The sequence below is a fragment of the Chiloscyllium plagiosum genome, unplaced genomic scaffold, assembly GCF_037043375.1.
Source record: "Chiloscyllium plagiosum isolate Xiang-an unplaced genomic scaffold, Cpla_swu_hap1 HiC_scaffold_37, whole genome shotgun sequence".
NCBI classification, from domain to species: domain Eukaryota; kingdom Metazoa; phylum Chordata; class Chondrichthyes; order Orectolobiformes; family Hemiscylliidae; genus Chiloscyllium; species Chiloscyllium plagiosum.
This window is the reverse complement of record NW_028270175.1, coordinates 9,120,087-9,142,857: the sequence shown is the minus strand read 5'-3', so window position 1 is coordinate 9,142,857 and position 22,771 is coordinate 9,120,087. Positions and strand designations below refer to the sequence as shown.

At 38.7% G+C, this 22,771-nt stretch overlaps 1 protein-coding gene across 7 annotated transcripts in view; it reads right to left on the bottom strand.

The window, feature by feature from the left end:
* Window positions 1–9,834: 9,834 nt before the first annotated feature.
* rerea (arginine-glutamic acid dipeptide (RE) repeats a) overlaps window positions 9,835–22,771 on the bottom strand; it is a 571,358-nt gene continuing 558,421 nt past the window's right edge. For 5 of the 7 annotated variants that reach the window (XM_043676153.2, XM_087980300.1, XM_043676158.2 and 2 more), the window contains 3 exons: window positions 20,787–20,964; window positions 14,176–14,242; window positions 9,835–12,160 (listed from right to left, as the gene is read on the bottom strand). In XM_043676153.2, the coding sequence (XP_043532088.1) occupies window positions 14,200–14,242; window positions 20,787–20,964 (221 nt within the window). In that variant the 3' untranslated portion in view covers window positions 9,835–12,160; window positions 14,176–14,199. Of the gene's footprint in view, window positions 12,161–14,142; window positions 14,243–20,786; window positions 20,965–22,771 lie in introns of all 7 variants that reach the window. The other 2 variants (XR_006309302.2, XM_043676157.2) reach the window with 2 other exon arrangements.

Below are 22,771 nucleotides of genomic sequence, written 5' to 3'. Positions count from 1 at the left end.
AAAGGCCGCCTTGCTGTTCTTTGAGGGGCCATATTCTCTCCCTCGTTACCCTTTTGTCCTTAATATATTGGTAAAAACCCTTTGGATTCTCCTTAATTTTATTTGCCAATGCTATCTCATGTCCCCTTTTTGCCCTCCTGATTTCCCTGTTAAGTATACTCCTACTTCCTTTATACTCTTCTAAGGAATCACTCGATCTATCCTGTCTATACCTGACATATGTTTCCTTGTTTTTTTTAACCAAACCCTCAATTTCTTTAGTCATCCAGCATTCCCTATACCTACCAGACTTCCCTTTCACCCTGACAGGAATATACTTTCTCTAGATTCTTGTCATCTCATTCCTGAAGGCTTCCCATTTTCCAGCTGTCTCTTTACCTGCGAACATCTGCCCCCAATCAGCTTTTGAAAGCTCTTGCCTAATACCGTCAAAACTGGCCTTTCTCCAATTTAGAACTTCAACTTTTAGATCTGGTCTATCCTTTCTCATCATGATTTTAAAACGAATAGAATTATGGTCGCTGGTCCCAAAGTGCTCCCCCACTGACACCTCAGTCACCTGCCCTGCCTTATTTCCCAAGAGTAGGTCAAGTTTTGCACCTTCTCTAGTAGGTACATCCACATACTGAATCAGAAAATTGTCTTGCACACACTTAAGAAATTCCTCTCCATCTAAACCTTTAACACTAAGGCAGTCCCAGTCGATGTTGGGAAAGTTAAAATCCCCGACCATAACCATCCTATTATTCTTACAGATAGCTGAGATCTCCTTACAAGTTTGTTTCTCAATTTCCCTCTGACTATTAGGGGGTCTATAATACAATCCCAATAAGGTGATCATCCCTTTCTTATTTCTCAGTTCCACCCAAATAACTTCCCTGGATGTATTTCTGGGAATATCCTCCCTTAGCACAGCTGTAATGCTATCCCTTATCAAAAATGTCACTCCCCCTCCTCTCTTGCCTCCCTTTCTATCCTTCCTGTAGCATTTGTATCCTGGAACATTCAGCTGCCAGTCCTGCCCATCCCTGAGCCATGTTTCTGTAATTGCTATGATATCCCAATCCCATGTTCCTAACCATGCCCTGAGTTCATCTGCCTTCCCTGTTAGGCCCCTTGCATTGAAATAAATGCAGTTTAATTTATTAGTCCTACCTTGTCCTTGCCTGCCCTGACTGTTTGATTCACTTTTGTTCTCAACTGTACCAGTCTCAGATTGATCTCTTTCCTCACTACCTCCCTGGGTCCCACCCCTCCAACTTACTAGTTTAAATCCTCCCAAGCAGTTCTAGCAAATTTCCCTGCCAGTATATTAGCCCCCTTCCAATTTAGGTGTAATCCATCCTTCTTGTACAGGTCACTTCTACCTAGATTGCCTAGATCTAAGAGATATACCCATAGTACTCTTAGGTATCCTATCTGTCTCTGAGTCCATAACACAGTTAAAATCTCCTCCTATAATTGTATGGTGTGCCCCAAAAGCCATTAACTTGGAGAATGCTTCAGTTACAAATTTGAAGGGGTGCGCTGGGGGGCAATAAAGATTCAAAATTCCATACTCCTCTCCATATATTAGGGCTTTGATCAGTATATACTGCCCAGACTCATCTTTTATCTGACTTAAGATTTGGAAAGGAAGAGTCTTCCGAATGAGAATAACTGCTCCCCTACTTTTGGAACTGAAAGATGAGAGAAAATTCCAACCGAACACACCCTATTGCAACTTTAAGTGCTCTTTGTCAAGTGAATGTGTCTCCTGTAAAAGAGCTATATCAACCCTTTCTTTTTTGAGATTTGATAATATCTTCTTCCTTTTGATTGGTGAATTACTCCCCTTGACATTCCAGGTGCACTACCTAAGCAAATGGTTAGTCATGATCATCCAGGCAAGCCCGAGACCCCCCAGGAGAAAGAACCCCACCCAAAACACCTTGAATAAAGACCATAGAAAATTCACAAAAGTATAAATTCTTTAAGACATTTACACCAACACAATTAAAAACTATTCCTGAGTAAAAAAAATACAAAACATATTTAAAAGGAGACTTTCCCCCTTGCTCCCATGGAGTGTAACTACCTATCAATAACCCCACCATAACCTCTCCTAACTTGTGCCCCGCCCTTGGCCCAGGCGTTATAGAATGGGATAGACAAAGTGTTCTATGAAATCAAAGTTAAAAGTGAGTAACCCCCCTCTCCGCCCCTCCCATATAAATCAAATAAGCCGCATGACTTATATTAAAAAAAATCAAATAGAGTGTAATAAATAAGACCCCCTCCCCAATGATAATGGGAAAAAAAAGATAAAGAAGGAAAATAAAGGGGTAAACCGAGGGGGGGGGGGGGGAAATAAAATCGTTATCCATACAGTTTAAGTTCCATAGTCTATTTAAGAGATTCTAAGAATTCTTTAGCCTTTTCTGGTGACCCAAAGGTATATACGTATCCTTCATGGCTGAAGCGCAGCGTTGCCAGATAACGCATAGAGTATTGGATATTTAGACCTCTTAAGACGCTTCTTCGCCTCATTGAATGCCCTTCTCTTGCAGACCAGGCTGGGGAAAGGTCCTGGAATAACATTATCCTGGAACCCTTGTGCATCATGGCCTGGGGATCCGTCCAGGAGCAGCTGCTTCTCTGCATAACCTTGGAGCCAGAACAGAACCAGGTGGGGACGCTGGTGCGACCCAGGCCTGCGTACAGCAACCCAGTGGGCCCACTCCACCCACACCTGGCCTGGTCCTGACTTCAAGTTTAATATTTGTGGGAGCCATTGCTCCAGAAAGTCTATAAGCTGGCCTTCCTCTTCCCGTTCGGGAAGGCCCAGCAACTGAATATTCTTCCGACAGCCCCAATTGCTGAGATCGTCGATGTGCTCCTCCAAGGTCCGGACTTCGCTGCTCGAGAGCCCAGACCCAGCCCACGACGACTTGGCAGCAGTCTCCGAGGCCGCGGTCCTTTGCTCCGCCCCTCCGACGCACTGTTCAAGCATTCCAATTTCCCTGTCATGCTTCTGCAGGTGTGACTGAGAACGACTCACACCTGGTCCTCGATTGTTCAATGAAGGTGTCCGCGGATATCTCTGCTGCTGCGGGAAGGGGTGGGGGAGGGGTCTCTGTCTGTTGCGAACTACGTGGATTTTTGCCCTTCGTCATTTTAAGAACAACACCAAACTGTCCAAGTTTGATGTAAAATGACCAACTATGCTGGGCAAAAGCTATTTTCAATGATTTAAGAGGTGTGGCAAAGGCGGGTGCCCCACTTTGCCCAAGTCTTAGGTAGAGCACTACAGACTCAGACTTGCTGGGTTGCCGCCATCTTGAATCTCTCTGATAGTTAACATTTTAAACAAAAAACAAAAATAAATTTGCTTAAAGAAATCTAGATGGAATGTGCTAAATCACTGACACCTATTCCCAACTGGAATATTGATAGGTAAAAATACACTCCAAATAAAAAAAAAGTGCATCGACCATTTAAAACTTCACCCATTCCATAATATTACCAACGCCAGTGTTGGACTGGGGTGTATAAAGTTAAAAATCACCGAACACCAGGTTAGAGTCGAACAGGTTTATTTGGAAGCGCAAGCTTTCGGAGCGCTGCTCCTTCATCAACTGCCTAATGAAGGAGCAGTGCTCCGAAAGCTAGTACTTCCAAACAAACCGGTTGGACTATAACTTGGTGTTGTGTGATTTTTAACATAACGTCTTTTAAGTTTGTTAGTTTTTGTTTGAGAGTATTGGTGGGTTTGTGTGCTACTAGGATTCCGAGGGGTCTTAGTAGTCTGGCTGCCATTTCTGAGACTTCTTTGATGTATGGTAAGGTGGTTAAGGTTTCTGGCTGTGTTTGGTCTGCTTGTCATGGTTTGTTCCTGAGGAATCTGCACACTATTTTTGAGTATCCGTTCTTCTTGAATACGTTGTATAGGGTGGTTCTCCTCTGTTTTCCGAAGTTCGTCTGTGCTGCAGTGTGTGGTGGCTTGTTGGAATAGTGTTCTGATACAGCTTCGTTTGTGTGTTGCGATGGTTGCTGGTGTAGTTAAGTATTTGGTTAGTGTTTGTCGGTTTTCTGTATACGCAGGTTTGTAGTTCTCCGTTGTCCTTTCTTTCGACTGTGACGTCCAGGATTGCGAGTTTGTTATCGGTTTCTTCCTCCTTGATGAGCTTTATGCCTGTGAAGGTGTTGTTGATTATGTTAAATGTCTCTTCTATCTTCTTTCGTTTTGTAATGACAAAGGTGTCATCTATGTGGCGGACCCAGATTTTTGGTTTAATGGTTGAAATGACAGCTAGACTACTAAGACCCCTTGGAATCCTAGTCGCACACAAACCCACCAAAACTCTCAAACAAAAACTAACAAACTTAAAAGACCCAGTACAACCCATGGACAAAACCAACGTCATCTACAAAATTCCATTCAAGGACCGCCACAAACACTATGCAGGACAAACAGGAAGAAAGTTAGCCACCAGGATACACTAACACCAGCTAGCGACAAAAAGACACGACCCTCTCTTCCTTGTAGCCCTACACACGGATGAAAAAAACCACAATTTCGACTGGGACAACACATCTACCCTGGGACAGGCTAAGCAAAGACATGCCAGAGAATTCCTAGAGGCCTGGCACTCCAACCACAACACCATAAACAAACACATAGATCTAGATACCATCTATCAACCCCTCAGAAAACGAACAGGAAATGACATCACCACAAACCCCAGGAACCCTAGCCAGGCCAAACATATAAATAAAAAGCAGGAGACAACAGCTTCGCTTCACTTGGAGGTCGCCACTGATGATGTTACCTAGCCAGGTAATGAAACGTCTGGATATCAAACCTACAGCTCAGCGAGCAAACCTACACCCTAAACCTCAACCTGAGCTACAAACCTTCACAAACCTTGCAAACAAGTGATTGGGGAAAATAGCAATCTTTTCCTTTATTGATACTGGACAGCCAGTTTAACAAACTTTTCATTGGTTTCTTCAACAGTCACTTACTATTCCTGTACAGGAGTACTCCCCTTCTTCAATCAATAGTTTTGGTCATTTTTGGTATCGTAGGTAGTTTGACGAAGTAGTAAATTCAACTGTTTCCACAGTCCTTATCTTACCCAATGATTGTCCAAGGCGACTTGGTTTTAAATAAACAATGGGTGAAGCTCTTGTGAGGAAGTACTGTTGGCAGTTTTTGTGCCATTATTTAAGGAAAGGTAATATTTCATTGGAGGCAGTTCAGATTCAGTAGGACGATCTCCAGTATGGAATGACCGTCTTATGAGCAATGGTCTAACAGGTTGGGCCTCTACTCATTGGAGTTTAGAAGACTGTGAAGTAACCTCATTGAAACATACAATTCTTAAGGGGATTGACAGGACTAATGCTGGGAGGATGTTGCTGCCCCATTGTGAGTGTGTCGCGGACCAGAGCAGTGTTAAGATAAAGGAGTGCCAATTTAAGATTTCAATGAGGAGAAAAATCTTCTCAGAGGGTTGCATGACTTTGGAATTCCTTGCCATGTAGAATTGTGGGGACTGAATGCTTGTGTATGTTTAAGGTTGAGAGAGAGAGATTCTTGATCAGTTGAGAATCAAGGTGATGGGAAAGTGGACCGGAGGAGTGTAGGATTAGCCATGATCCCATTGAATGGCAGAGCAGGCTCTAAAGGCCAACTCCTGCTTCTATTTCTTGTGGACTTGTGTGAAACAATAAAAAACACTGCAGAGTTACCAGTGTTCTTGTCCAGGAATCTGAAATTGTGGCTTCAAACATCAGCAGGAATGGAACATAAGCTATGTTGCTTTATTGGTGCCCCTGCATTAACCTCAGAACATTTCTCACTCAATTGGTTGAGTGGATATGAAAGATTCCATGAGATAATATAAGTAAGCAAAGGGAGTTTGATCCAACAGTTTTCTCCTCAACTGCTAGCAATAGATTAACTGGTCATTATGGCATTGTGTGAATAACATTTGCTGTGTTTGCCTACGTAATAGATTTCATTGCACTTCCCAGTGTATACACTGTGCTTTTGTAACATTGCTGAGAGGTGAGATGCAGGCTCACATTTTAGTAAGTGATAAATGCTGAGTGCTATCAACTGACTCAATGTCAAAAAGTTAATACAGACGCAAGGCAAAAGCTTACGGACTCCTGTGGATATTGTTTATCCACTGCTTAATTGTGATAAAATAAAAAAGGTACTAAGGTACTGATCAACATATCATTTGAAAATCTAATATCTTTTGTTGTTTCATAAGGTGCTGGCCTGGTCTAATCCAGTCTAAAGCAGTTCTGGTAATCTAATTATAGGAAGGATTGGAGAAGGTATAGAGCTAGGCAAATTCCAGTCTTTGTACACAAAAAAAAAGAAGTTGGACCTGTTGTTTTTGAAAAGGGGATTTTATTTTATTCTATTGAGGTACTCAAGATTAGTATGGGAACTGGCTGAGACTTTTTATATTATGGTGAAGAATTTGAGTAAGCAGAAGAGGGAAAATAGTGCTATGCAGTTGGAGCCCTAAAAATAATTTAAAAAATAAATGCTTTTGTTTCCACATAGAATACAAGTTTCAAAAAGAAAACTGAGCCTCTTGTAAACTGGGGCAGATTCAGTGTTTTTATCACTTTATAATTTTAGCAAGAGTCAATTGATAAAAATGATTAAATATACAGACAGGCCTGCTGCCCAGATACCTTAATGTGACCAACAGACGTCAATCTGCCTGGTCTGCAATAATTCGTTTTGTTTTTGATCTTCAGACAGGTTTTGGCATGTTAATCAAGCCAAGAAAAGCATGTTCCAAAGTTGTAAACAACATGCCCCCTGTGCACAATTCACTTTGAAACAGATGTTGTCAGAGAGACAAATGAGTGAACCAGCCAAAGACAGATTGTTATATTCCTATTGGACTCTGGGCAGATTAAAGACAAAAAAATTACGCAGTTATAGATGAGAAAGGATGGAAAGAAGTTAATGTGCTGCATAAACATCAACATGGACCAATGTGCCAAACGGCCTGTATCGGTATTGTAATATGATACCGTTTAAGCTCCGAGATAAAGTGAACAATGTGGAAATGGGACAAAGTATCGAGCATCAAAAGGAACTGTACAGAAAGTTTAGACTACAATGATGAAGGTGCCGGAGAATGCAAGTGCATTTTAATATGTTGACTACACTACCCTTCTTCAAAGACTCTCATATTTGCAAAAGCAGATTACAGCTGATAGCTGGACATCTGATGTAAAAACAAAAAAATGCTGGAAATACTCAGCAGCTTGGGCAGCATTTGCAGGGAGAAATGGAAATTAATATTTCAGGTTGAGCTTTTATCAGAAAAGTGCCTACCAATGTTGAGCAATTCTTCTCCTTCAGCTCTCAGATATCCAGTCATAGCCAGGACATTTCCTATAATGATTTCTTGGATCACATTACACTGCTTGCCTTTGGATTCCCCAAATGATCTATCCTTGACCCCCTGCTATTTCACATCCAAATGCTGCCTTTCAGTAACATCAGCTAAACTTACGGCGTCAGCATCCATATGCACAATTATATAACTGTACCTCATTTTTGCCAATCATGACCTATTGTAATGCCAGCATTCTCAGACCGCTCATTGGTCACTCAATTTCATTGAATTAAATATTGGAAAGATCATAAGTCATTGTCTTTGTTGTTTCCCAAAAACACTCTACCCTGATCACTGATTCTATTCCCCTCTCTGACCACTTTCTCAATCTGAACCAGATTGTCTACAGTCTTGGAATCCTATCTAACTTTCAGTGAGCTTCCAAGATCTGAAATTCTCCCCCAAACCTCACTCACCTTTAAAACAAAATGCTCTAATCAAGCTTTTAGTTATCAATCCCAATATCTCCTTTCTTACTTCACTTGTTTTCCTTTTGAATAACCTGTAAAGGAAAATTTGATGTTTTCTTGGACAAATTGTTTATATCAAGTCAATTTATAATTGCTCCTTGTTTATCTGAGATGCTGCAGCACACAATTTTATGGAGGTGGCACCTGCTGTTTATTCAGTTACTTGAAACATTTCCCATAAGATTCAACTGTTTAAGAATCACCAGGTAGATTAATTGTAATTGGACACCAACTAAATCAAGGCTATAATAAATTGGATTGTTGATGGAAGATCAGTCACAATTTTATTCAATGCTGGAGCAGGTCAAAAGGGATATGTGGCTTGAACCTGCTTCTACATCTATGTTCTCGTCAAGCTTAACAACATCGTCTGAACATGTACACTACAGGTAAAACAGACCACAGCTTTGCATTCCAATTTCAGCCACAGGTCGTTCTGCTATAACACTTATTTCGTTAACACAAATTTGCCATAATAGGATTGATGAATTGGGGACACTATTTCTAAAGCACCAAGTTTTAAAGCATATATTGGTTATAACACAGATTCTGGCTCCATTAGTTTAAGTAGGGCTGCTATTACATGGTTTTCTTATAAATTGCACAAGGATGGAACTACGTTATAACAGAATGACTGCACTTCTAAATGGCTGATTTGTCATCTACCTTTTCTTCAAATGAAAGGTTTTACAACTGGGACTATCTGTATTTTGTGTAGCCTTGGGGCATTGTGTAATGCAGCATCAAAGCATTCAGCTCATCACATCAGTGACAACTCTGTCAAAATGGTTATTTAATCAGGCCCACTCGTGCTCTTCCCAATTCCACCATTAATGACCCTTCTAAAGCAGAATATGGATTTACCTTTTGGAAGTTAGTCTTGAATATGCTTCAGGCAGAGCAGGCCAGATCATCATAACTCCAGGTTGTGAATGTTTTTGTCCCAATCTTCCCTTGTCCTTGTGAAAGTTTTCAAAAAATTTTTGTCCGCTGATTATTGACCTATTAGCGTAATCTGTTCTCTTTATTCTCTTAATTAATGGAATATAATATTATAATTCCACTCATCATGGTGGAGCAGTAAAACATATTTATGAGAAATCCTTAAGATGAAATAAATGAGCAACAATCCCTACCCACACAACTCCTCACTCACTCTCACCACCTTGTCACCTGAGGGCTGGAGTAAAGCTTCCCATTCACCATGAAAGACATGAAATCATAGACAGTGTTTTAGTTAAAGGTTGTAAGGTCTCTGTCTGCTACAATCCTAAGGTGTAATTCCAGGTTGCAAATATGAACAAGGACAGGAACATCAGTGTTGTAAGTTTATAATAATTATGGTAATAGAGCAGCACTGTATCAGAAGGATAGGTCAAACCCCTCCCCCTTGTTAAATTAGGAGTATCTAAACCCATTGAAGGCAGAGGTAAGGAGACACTTTTTTTTCAATCAGAAGGCTGAGTGACTTTGAAATTCCCTTCCTTAAAAGGCAATGGATACAGAATTTTAAAATATTTGGAGGTATATAAATTCTTGATTTTGAAAGATTATGCAGAAACATTGAATTGAGGTTAAAATCAAATCAGCCACGTTCTTATTAAATAGTGGTGCAGGCTCAATAGGCCAAGTGACCTACTCTTATTCCATGTTCATATGTTCTAATACTTAATCAATGGCTGCATTCAGAACAATCTGATGTCAATCAATCAAAGGCATAATCATTCAATTGTCAGTTTTTATCATTAAGTGCTTGTAATGGTTAGGTTACCAAACTTACTGAGAATAAAATGGCCTCCACGGTAACCTAATTAGTTGTCTTTATACATATACAAGAAGCAAACCATTTTAACTAGTGCAAACATCAGCACATTGGCAACCAACAGTGAGAAGTGAGCTGGTATTTTGACCTCTAGTTTTGTAGCTAAATGAAAACATGAACATTGCAGCTCTGTCTGGTTTATTTAAGTCACAAATATTTCAAAAATTACAAAATACTCAAATGGAGAAAACACAGGACTCACAATCTTTGCTTCTACTTCTTGTTTACATTGTGTTATCCCATGGCAAACTACTATTATATACATTAAGCTTCAAGATATATATAAATTTAGCATCAGAATGTACATTCTGCTAATGCTGCAGTGAAATAAGAAGCTGGACCATTGACAACATTAAACATTATACTTCGGAAAACACAAAAGCAAAATAAAAACTTGAACCTTTGTGTCACTATCCAGGGTGTGAGCACACCATGTAGTTCGTTCTTTTTAATTAAACACAGTCCTATGACAGTGAACACCACATAACAGTCTACAATGGAAAATATACAGTCCTTGATAAAATCAAGGGGAAAGACAAATACGCACCATCAGGAAACCAGTTACCCAGTGCAGACATCAGCCAGACTCCCTGCATTCAGCTTCTGACAACAAAGTGATACCTTCTTTGATAAAACGTAAAGTTCAAACTTTCAAAACCATTTTAAGAGTGGTATTTTCAGTTGTTTAAGATATAAAAACATTATTATTAACAAAAGAGCAATATCAGTCAGCCCCTGCTCTAAAGTTAATGTTATTCACTGACAGGTTTTCAGCTCAGTTTGCTGGTATCTCAGATACCCACACTGCTGAAATCAGACATTAATGCAAAATGGTAAAGGACTGAAGTAAAATGAGTATAAATCTCTGCAAGGTAATCAAAAGCCCAAAACCAAAATAGCTGCTATGATATATATATTATAAAAGGGACTTAAAAACTGAATCTTTTTGATTGACTATAATTATTCTTTGAATCAACATCTTTTCAGAACATTTATTTCAGAAATAGAAAGGACTTTTCTACCAGTACGCACAAGCCTTTGTTCTACCTCAAACTCTCCTCATTAAATGTTTTCCCATCGAGTGAGAAAAGTACACTTGTGTACAATGTATTTCTACAATGGGGAGGTCTGAGCTGCTTAAATGTTTGACAACAAACTTTTGTTGATTGACAGAGTGACAGGTGCGTGATCACAATCAAGAATAACACAGAAGTTCAATTCATACTTTTGGTCCTATTTTCCTGTACTCCCAAACTGTTTACCTAATTTTTGTGAAGACGACTTGTGACACATTAATGCCCTTGAATCTGATATTTAATTATGGGCTGTCGGTTTTCTCCACATGCGAAAGTAGGTTGACAAGTAGAAAATTAGCATGATGCCACAGTTATGTGCAATACTTTAATGCATGTTTAATGAAAGCAGAAATGCTCGATGTTACGTTAAACGCAAATACAAAAGTAGCTTATTTGTTCCTAATTTTTTTAAATATTAAATCATAAAATTATCACTATAAAACAGTGGTAAAAGATTCAACTGTCTCAAATATTTTGGATACTGAAAATATTTTTAATGATTTGAACAAAGAGCCTAGATTTCTTTCATGCTGTTGGCAAGAGATCAGTCTAGTAATAGTCTGCATTGTTGACCAGCATGGTATGGATGCCCAAACCCAGTGATGGTAAAATACTATTTATGTAGCCTTTTATTATGTTCATTAAAATCTATGTTGACATTTGTCTGGACCACAATCCCTGCAACCTTTTGATGCATGCCACTGCTACTAGACACACAGAAAAAACACTCCATTTCAGAGGAAACATTACCACACAGCTAACTTCTCCTTTAATTAAAGGAGTTGAAGCTGTTTAAAACATTTAACTTTTGCAATCTGTTATCCAATTAGAAATCCACAACTAATCCTTTACTTATAAGTTTAATTTTCTTTATTTACAAACTCAAAAGCCATGCCATAGATTTGACTTTTCTTTAAAATTATGAGGATATCCTACATATTATTTAAGGAGTAATAAAATGTACTATAGTACTTATAATCAGAACTTAAATCTGTTAACTTTTTGTGTTTTGTTTTAGTTAGGTTGCATTGTGCAGTGACCGTTTGAAACCCGGTCTAGTACCATTACAAGAACAGCTGGAAACACTGCTCAGCGTGCATTTTTGACTGTCATATAATCAAATGCAATGTCGTGCAACGATCCACAGCCAGCCCCCTCCACAGATGAATATTACAAAATAAAATCATACGATCTTTTTTGGTGGGGTGAGGGGATGGGGTTGGAAATCTTTTTAGGAAGATCTCTTTTTGTCATTCTTGCAGGATGTCAGAGCTCCTTCCAAAGTACTGGTTGATTGACCTTTGCCCGTCTGAGTGAGCCTTCATATGGTTCAGGAATTAAAGTGGTTTGTCACTTTCCTTTTTCAGACGGCTATAAGAGAAACAGAATGGTACTCATGAAAAAAAAGACATATTGAGATGATTTATTTGAGAAAAACACCCTTCAGATGTGTTTAATTAAAACAAAGTTGTATATTTTACTCACTTACCTGTGCTTAAAAAAAGCTGAAAAATACAAATCTCCATTAAAGACAGTTTGGTCCATGATAAATCAGACAAGCTTTAGGCCAAATTCGACAGTACATACGTTTCAATGGAAAACTTAACAAAAACACATTCACTGAATATAATGATGCAACATTCTCAACCTGACAAAGCCAGAACACATCATATGCATTAACAATTTCCATGGACCCTGATAAGAGCAAACTAAATGGAAAGGTTCCAGCAGATAAATTCCGCACGCAGATATTCAGGCTCACTACTGAGAATTTGATGGCCTTACCAGTTGTATATAGGAATTGGTGGAAGTTAGTCTGATCTTTCAATTCTTACTGATCTGTACTGCAACTCCAAATATCCATCTTTATTTGATACCCTTACCCTGAAGAAAATCTAACAATCTTAGTCATTACACTGCAATTAACCCAGAGTCCACAACCTTTTGGGGAAGACAATTCCAAATTTCCACTAGTCCTAAAGTGCTTTCTGATTTTCTATCTTAAATAGTTAAATTCTTCATACTACATCCCGGTTTTGATTTTCTCAACAAAGTGAAGCATTTTTCTAGATCCACTCCATTAAACTGCTTTCTCATTTTGAACACCTCGATTTGCTTATCCCTCAATCTTCAAAACTCAAGGCAATATGAATCAGATTTATGGAATCTAATCTCAATGTAGCCCTGGTAGCAATATGATGAATCAATGATGCATCCCTTCCAAAACTAACACTGCATTCCTGAGGTTTGGTACCCAAATGCGTTATTCCAAACAAAGCTGAAAAAAAGCTGTGCACAGCTGAAACATCCTTTCTTCACTTTTGTATTTTAAAGCTTTGAAATATAATTGAAACTTTACAAATCCATGACTTCTATCACCAAGAAGGACAAGGGCAGCAGATACATAGGAACACTGCCACCTGTAAGTTCCCCTTCAAGGGACACTATTCTGATCTGGAATCCAGAACTCTATTGGGTGTTCCTTCAGTGCTGCTGGGTCAAATTCCTGCAACTTTCTTCCTAACAGTGTTGTGGGTGAACCTACACCACACGGACTGCAGTAGTTCACCATCACTTTTCCAGAGGGCAGTTAGGTTGGGCAATAAATTCTGACCCAGCCAGTGATGCTCATGTCACAAGAACAAAATAAAACAAAACTCTATTAGCATTCTTAGTTACCTTCTGTGTATATATGCATTAGGATTTAGTGACTTTTGCTGAAGTGACCTTTAGTGACATCAATATCTCTCTGCTTCTTGACACTCAACAAAATATCCTAACATTCTCTGATCCAAAGTGGATGACATCACAGTTGTCCACACCGAACTCCATTCACCATTGTTTCTAACCCACTCACAAACTGTGGAGATCTTTTTGCAACTTTGTACAGTTGAGACAATTTTTATTGCAACTCCACACCCACCCACTCCCCAAAGCTTACTACGGAGATGCTCTTAAATTCTCAGCTACTATTGCAATTCCTGAAGAGTGTGCTGATCTACAAACAACACCCATAAGATGATGTTTAATACAGAATGCAATGGAAATCGTTCAAAAATACCACGAGAAGAAGTAAACACAGGCATGCAAGTGTCATTGCTGTTGATTATAAAGGTTCTTCGTTTCAAAAATTTAACGTAGTACAAAAGATGTCTTAGCCTGTGCTGTGCACTGTATTATGATTTGCATTTTCTAATGGCTCAAGGCAGTTGAGGCTTTTTTTTTTTAAAAGGTATGCTCAATATTAGGCATAATTTCTAGGGGCTATATTCAAAACAAAATATAAATGGCAAGTTTTCACCATGCTAATTTTTTGAAACAAATCCAATATCTGATTAGAATAAGTCACTTACAAGTCTTGTTGCAATCTAATGAGAAGTCTTTACCTCACAGAATTCACCAGTCAGTCTTTATGGGTTACATAAACAGGTGCAGCTAGGGTTTCCACCTTGCCTAATGGTGAAAGGAATCAAGAGGTGGATGAGAAAGGGTCTGTATCATGCTTTTCTTTTGTTGTTTCTGTGTTTCTCCTCTTTCAATCTTCAAGGTGCAGGCACTAAGGCCAATGTCACCCTGACCAATAACAGCAAACATTACGAATTGAGTCTGGGAGCTACCTGATCTATGTGGGTCAGTGTTTCATCACTTAATGGAATTGCCCGACGAACGTTAAATTTTATTTGTTGAAATTTCAGGAGTGTGTCTTGGAATGTTCAAAGTATTATACAAATACAATTTCTTACTGAATCACTGGTCGATACTATTCCTTAATGAGGTTGTTTCAGAATAAGGGATCAAATCATTTAGGACTGAGATGAGGAGAAATTTCTTCACTGAAAGTGTGTGAATGCTTAGAATTCTCTTCAGATTGTTGCAGATATTCCATTGTCGAATCTATTTAAGGCGACTTACAGGTTTTGGTCTCTCAGACAATAAGGGTAGTGGGCAGAAAAGCAGATTGAATTCAAACATCAGCGATGTTTGTACTGAATGGTGGGGAAGGCTTGAAGAATTGTATGGTTGACTCCTGTTATCTTAAGTTTATTTTTTTTCATTCATTTCTTTCATTCTCTCAGCTGCTCCTGAAATTACAGGCTTATTTCTAGATTTACTTTTAGATTTCTTACTGTTATTACATTTCAGTAGTATAGGGTGTTTATTTTGATTCATTTTTGATTCTTTTATAGTCAAAAAAGCAAAATAAGTGTGTAATTTTTTTCAAACTGAGTTGGGTTAACAAAATCTTTGGAACGGTCTACACATACCTTAATTCTACATTTCTTAGTTACTACACTTTAGTAGTACAAGATCTTTTTTTAATTTGTCTTCAGTTTTTTTTTATAATCAAAAACATAAAAAAGCAAAAATAAGCTAAAAGAAACAGATTTATTTTTAAATGAGGTTCTGATAATGGACCTTTTGGATAGGCCCACATGTGGTCGGCTCTGGAGTGAGAATTGTTTAAAATCAGAAGATTGAAAGCTGCATGCTGGATCATTTGAGTCGCCATTATTTTTCAATTTGATTGTTCAGCTAATAGGTTATTTTATTTAAGATTTATATGTTTGATTTTTATTTCTTGTATTTTGCATGCTTAACATTGTTTCTTTGGGTAAGGAAAGGTAGTTTATTTCATATATAAGGTGCTATTGTAATCTGCTTCTTTTTACGCTTAATATCGTTCAGGGCATAAGAGACACAGAGTTACATGGCTGGTAGATTTAGAGATGTGATTACACATCAGGATCAGTCAGATAGATGGGCAATTGTCAGGGTAGGTAAAAAGATAGTTCACAAGTTTCCCGTGACTATCCTTCTCTCAAACAGATACTCAGTTTTCAGTACTGTTGAAAAGAATGGTCTCTCAGAAGAAAATAGAAGAGGCAGCCAGATCTTGGGCACTAAGGATGAATCTTACGATAGGTGAGGTTTGACAAGATTCAAATGAACAATTGTTACAGGGGACTGTCCTGTCAAACTGCATTTATTTCAACGCAAGGTCTTATAGGTAAGGCAATTTCCTCCCCAACATCCTGGGATACACAAGATCAGGTCCCAGAGATTCATCCCCCTTTATATTTTCTGAGACCTCCAGCACTTCCTCTATTCTTTCAAAACATCAACATTTATTTCCCTGAATTCTCTAGCTCCATTTCTTTCTCCACAGTAAAAACTAATTCAAAATATTCATTTAATATCTCTCCTATCTCCTGAAGTTCAACGCAAAGGCGATCTTTTTGATCGATAAGGGTCTCTCTCTAGTTACTGTCTTGCTCTTGATGTACGTGCAGAATCTCTGTATTATCCTTAACATTATTTGCCAAGGCTATCTCATATCCTCTTTGCCTACCTGATCTCCCTCTCGAGTATGCCCCTATACTCAAGAGATTTCTTTGAACTCAGTTGTCTATATACTAATATGGTTCTTTTTATTTTTGTATAGAACCTCAACATCTTCATCCATTGTTCTCTAATCCTACTAGCCTTACCTTTCACTCTAACAGGAACATGATGACTCTGAACTCCCTTTATCGCAGTTTTGAAAACCTCCCACTTATCAGATTTCCATTTATCTGTGACCAGCCTATTCCAATCAATTTTTGCAAGTTCTTGTCTCATATCATTAAAATTTGCCTTTCTCCAATTAAAACTGTGAATTTTATGGAAGGCTTATCCTTTTCCAAATAGCATTATGATCATTAGACCCAAAGTGATCCCCTACTATCACTTCAGTCACTTGCTCTGTCTTATTGCCCAACACAAGGTCAAGTTCTGCTCCTTCACTAGTCAGAAGGTTTACATATTGATAAAGAAAATTTTCTTGAACACATTAAACAAATTGTTCACCGTCCAAACCTTTAGCACTATGGCATTCCCAGTTAAGCTTTGGAAAATTGAAATCACCTACTGTTACAATCTTATTATTCTTACATATATCTGAGATTTCTCTGTATAGTTGTTCCTCGATTTCCCGCTGACTATTGGAGGGTCTACAGTATAATCCCATCACTGTGATTATTCCTTTTTATTTCTATTTTCAACCCATATATTTTCACTGGGCGATTTTTCAGAAATATCTTCTCTCGTTACAGCGATAATGTTTTCCTTAATCAAAAACACCAATCTGTCTCCTCTTTTGCCTCTCTTTCCATTCTTCCTGTAGCATCTAAAATCTGGATCACTGAGATGTCCATCCCTCAGCCAAAAGTCTGTAATAGTTGTGATGTCCCAATCCCATGTTCCCAAACAACCCCGAGTTCATCAGCCTTACCTATAAGACCTTGCGTTGAAATAAATGCAGTTTGACAGGACAGTCCCCTGTAACAATTGTTCATTTGAATCTTGTCAAACCTCACCTATCGTAAGATTCATCCTTAGTGCCCAAGATCTGGCTGCCTCTTCTATTTTCTTCTGAGAGACCATTCTTTTCAACAGTACTGAAAACTGAGTATCTGTTTGAGAAAAGGATAGTCACGGGAAACTTGTGAACTATCTTTTTACCTACCCTGACAATTGCCCATCTATCTGACTGATCCTGATGTGTAATCACATCTCTAAATCTACCAGCCATGTAACTCTGTCTCTCTTATGCGGGGTCCCTTGCAGAAATATTTGCATCATCTATAACCATGGGTGAGGGGCCGGATAACTGGAGAGTGGATAATATTACGTCTTTGTTTAAGAAGGGATGTAAGGAGAATGTGGGAACTATAGACCAGTGGGTCTGGTTTCGATGGTAGATAAGCTGTTAGAAGTGATTCTGAATGACAGGATTTATATGAATTTGGAGAGGCAAGGAATGATTAGGAACAATTTTGTGTGAAGGAAATTGTGTCTCACAAACTTGATTGTGTTTTTTGAAGAAATAACCAAGATGGCTGGTGAAGGTAGAGCAGTAGACGTTGTTTACTTGGACTTTAGTAAAGTCTTCAACAAGTTTCTGCATTGTGGAATAATTAGTAAAGTTAGATCACATGGGATTCAAGGTGAGCTTGCCAATTAAATACAAAATTAGCCTAATGGCAGGAGACAGCGTGTGTTGGAGGAGGGTTGTTTTTCAGACTAGAGGTTTGAAACCAGCAGTGTTCTGCAGGTATCGGTGCTGGGTCCACTTTTGTTTGTAAATTATATAAATAATTTTAGGTGAGAATATAGAAGGCATGGTAAGTTTGCAGATATACCAAAATTGGTGGTATAGTGGACAATGAAGAATGCTATCTAAGATTGCAAAGAGATATTGATCAATCGGGTCAATGGGCTGAAGAGTGTTACATGGAGTTTAATTTGGATAGATGGTTAAACAACAAGGGTAGGACTTATACAATTAAAAATAGGGTCCTGGGTAGCAATGTAAAGCAGAGACATCTAGGGGTTCAGGTACATCAATTCTTTGTGGCTTGCATCACATACAGATAGGTTGGTTAAGGTGGTGTTTAGCATGCTTGCCTTCATTGTTCAGACCTTTGAGTTTAGGAATTAGGATGTTATGTAAAGGTTTTACGGGAGGTTGGTGAGGCCTCTTCTGTTACCCAGTTCTGGTCACCTTGTTATAGGAAGAATATTATTAAGCTGGAGAGGGTACAAAAAAGATTTACCAGGATGTTGCTTGGTATGGAGGTTTTGGATATAAGGAGAGACTGAGACTTTTTCCACTGGAGTAAGATATTGAGGGGTGACCTCATAAAGGTTTATAAAATCATGAGGGGTATAGATAACGTGAATAGCAGGTGTCTTTTCCCTGGAGTGGGGGGTTTCAAAACTAGGGGCATATTTTTAAGATGGGAAGAGAAAGATTTAAAAAAGACATGAAGAACAATTTTAAAAAAAAGTGTGGTTCATGTGTGGAATGAACTTCCAAAGGAAGTGGTGGCTGTGGGTACAGTTATAACATTTAAAATGCATTTAGATAAATACATGAAGAAGAAATGTTTGGAGGGATACAGGCCAGGAGCAGGCAGGTGGAACCAGTTTAGTTTAGGAATATGTTCAACATGAACTGGTTGGACCGAATGCTTTGTTTCCTTGCTCTATGATTCTGGGTGAAAATTCAATAAAGCATCTAATGTCATATTTTGCTTTATTTTGCCTCTGTAAAATGCCTCGGGATGTTTTATATTAAAGACTACATAAATACTAGTTAGTGGTGTCATATACTGTTTCAAACACATGATGCTCAAATACTAATTGCTTAGATCTGCATGGTCCAATGCATGACTTAGCTAATCTGTGTAGAACTACACTTCAAGTCTCACGTAAACACGATGGCTTTTTGAAATATTTAAATGAAGCATTGCTTCTTCTAGACTTATGGTCCAGCAAACAACTGGTATAATTCTCATAGGTAATGGTATTTGGAAACTCTTTCTTATAAGACCACAAAGTGATGAAGTGACATTGCTTTTTATATGTATACAAACACATGGGTAATTTTGAATTTAATTATTTTCTGGACAAATACTTAGGAATCCTTATGAAGACCAGAAGTAACTGCCTAAAACATGGGTACATTATTTTAGAAGTTGTGTGTGACAGTTTTGTTGGATATTTCTGGAAAGCACAGGCAAGTAGTAATAATTGATTAATCATTAAAAATTAAAGGTTACACAATAACAAAACTGCTACCATTTTCAAGGGCAACTAAATTTAGTATATCAGTTAACAAGAATTTTAAACAAACTGTCATTTATTTGCATTGAGGCATTGTTTAATAACATTTCCCATTTACAAGTCAATTGTAGGTTATGTTTTCAAAATTTGATTATTTCAGATTGGTTCAGTTCAAGATCTCTGTAAACTTTTGCCATGAGTCTGTGTATTACTGTGCACAGTGCATGGAACAAAATGCAAAGAACTTCACCTCCCACTGAGTGACATTCTCACGGAGTCGACGAACAAGAAAATCAGTATTTTTGACGAAAACTCTAAAACAGGGAGTCTCCCTTTCTGTGTGCTTACTTGTATCTCATCTGAAACAGAAGTCAGATTTTCTTTTTGTTCATATAAGAAATTGGAAAATATTGCACACAAAATCAAAGCCTTGCTGGATCTACCATGATCTGGAAAAGTTAGTGCCAAAATGACAAAGCTAAAAGATCAAATGCACTGAAAACTTTCAACACTGATTTAAAATAATAGGTGAAAATATTTGCATTGCCAGTAATTTCGAAAAAAAGACAGCTTGTTTCCATAAGAATGATGTTGATGTCAGAGATTAAGTTTCATAATTTTCAGCAGACAGTAACACTATTGTAAAGTTACTGGAATAGCAATCCAGGGGCCTGGACAAATGCCCCTGGGACATTAATTCAAATTCTATCACAGCAAATGGTGAAATTTAAATTTGATGGGAAGCAAATATGGACAAAAATGTATAATGTACTGGATTATTATAAAAACATACCTGCTTCATTAATGTTCTTCAGGAGCAGACAGTAAATGTTTTTAAATAGTCTCACCTATACCTGACTCCAGAACACACCAATATGGTAGACTATTAACTGCCTTTTGAAATGGTCCAGCAAGCCATTTATCCACTGTAGTTCTACCTACTACAAGGCCTACAGAGATTCAAGGCAGCAGCTCATGGTCAATTGGGGATCAGCACAAATCCTGGCCCCGCCCAATGATGTTCAGATCCCAAGAACAAATTTCAGAAAAATGTATGCCAGAGTGAAAAAGGGCTAGCATATCAATTTGAGGCAGTACACTCTTACTTGTTCCCATTTCAGTTCTGCTAAGATGCTCTTTAGAGAGAAATTCTGACCTCAACTGAGAAATCAAGACATAAATGAGCATTCTTGCACAAGGTCAGCTACTCCTGTTGGATTCAGATCAGGTTTTATAATATTCTGTAAGCATTAACTATCAACATTCTGATTCAAAATGAGTACTGTAAATCATCTTAAGTCAGAACAATCCCACGTGAAGAATTCAATTAAATGAAATTTATATCTATTTCAAAGTGAAATGCTGAACAGCAAAGTTCAGCTATTCTTACCTATAATAGTCTTCTTGCCCAGGAAGGGGACCTCCGTGCATATGGTGATGGCCATGTAGCCATTGCTGTTCCATTGCTAGTCTCTGTAGTTCTGCTGACTGGGCGTGCATTGCCTGCAGTTGGTGTGCTGCTGACATTGGAGCTGGGATAGCACCAGGCAGGTCTCTATATGGTCCACCTGAAAGCAAAATGACAGGAGAGATCACTTGCCTGTTCTTACATAGGTTGTAAACTGTTACATGCTGAAAGCATAGGTTCAACAAATAAAAACAAACTGTAAATGAACCATTTGGTCAAATTCTAATCTAATTTAAAAAAAAATTAATGTGATGTGGGCATCACTGTCCATCTCTAATTGCGCTCGAGAAGACAGTGGTAAGCTTTGTTATTGAACCACTACAGTCCTGCATTACAGCTACACCTATGCTGCTGTTAGGAAGAAAACTCCAGGATACTGACCCAGTGAAGTGGAGGAATGGCAGTATAATTCAAAGTCAGGATAGTGTGCAGCTTGGAGAATGTACAGGTCATGATGGTGCTCCCATGCATGTGTAGCCCTTTTACCTTGCTCTTGTTCCTAGAGGTCACAGGATTTGAAGATGCCGTTTAAGGAGCCTGGTTAAGTTGCTGCAGTACATCTTATACTTGGCACACACTGCTACAACTGTACATCCATGGTGAAGTGAGTGAATGTTGCGTGTGGGGAATGTGTTGTCTTGGATGAGCTTCTCAAGTGTTGTTGGAGTTACATTTATCCAGGCAAATGGAACAGATTTACCATACTTCTGACTTGCAGGTAGTAGACAAGCAGAGGGTGCCACAAGGTGAGCAACTTGTTGCAGAATTCCTAGCCTCTAATCTTTCATTTCCAAGTCAGAATCTTTGGATTCAAAACCTTAACTGTGTTGCTCTCCACCGATGTTGCCAAACCTGCTGAATTTCTCCAAGATTTTTTGTTTTTTTCTCTGATTTGCGCTTGTTGCCACAGTATTTATATGGTTGGTCCAGTTCAGATTCCAGTCAATGGATACTCCCAGGATTCGAGGGGAGGGAGTGGAATTTAATGATGATTATGCCATTTGTATCAAGGGGTGATGGTTGCATTCAATCTGGTTTGAAATAGCTATTACCCACCATTTGTGTGGCACAAGTGTTGCATGTCTCTTATCAGCCCAAACCTTGACATTGTCCTGGTCCAGCTGCATATGGTCAGTGATTACTTCTATACTTGAGCAGTCACAATGATGCTGAACATTTTACCATCATCAGCAAATGACCCCAGTTCTGGCCTTATGAAGCAAGTTATTGATGGAGAAGCTAAAGATAATTTGGCCTTGGATAGTAGACTGTGATGCTGCCGTGCCATTGTTTGGATCTGGAAGCCTGGGTACAAGTGCTGCCTGCTCCAGGAGGTGTGTAATAACATCTCTGCACTGAGTGATTAGAAAACAAATCTACTTTGACGAACTCCTGTAGTAACAACCTGGGGTTGAGATGATTTGACTTACAACAATCACAACTAACTTGTTTTGTATCACTTCAATCAGAAAGCAACTTCACCACAATCCCCACTGACTCCAGTTTTGCTAGGGATCGTGGAAGCCAAACACTGTCAAATTCTGCTTTGATTTCAAGGTCAATCACTATGTTCTTCCCTCTGGAGTTCAGTTTTTTTTTGTTGTTGTTTGGACTAAAGTTGTAGTGAGGTCAGGTGCCAAGTAGCACTAACTGAACCCCAAACTGAGAAACAGTGAGCAGGTTATTTCTGAGCAAATGCTGGTCAACATCCCTTCCATCACTTTGCTAATGGTTAAGGGCTGACTGCAAGGACAGTAATTATCTTGGTTGGAGTTGTCCTGCTTTATGTGAGCAGAGCATACCAGTCTGAGCTTGAGGAGTGGGATAGGATGAACCCAGAGAAAACGTGGTGAAGTGTGAGACATTGTAAGACGAGTCCCTGAGCATGACCAGGCCCAGGTGTTGCG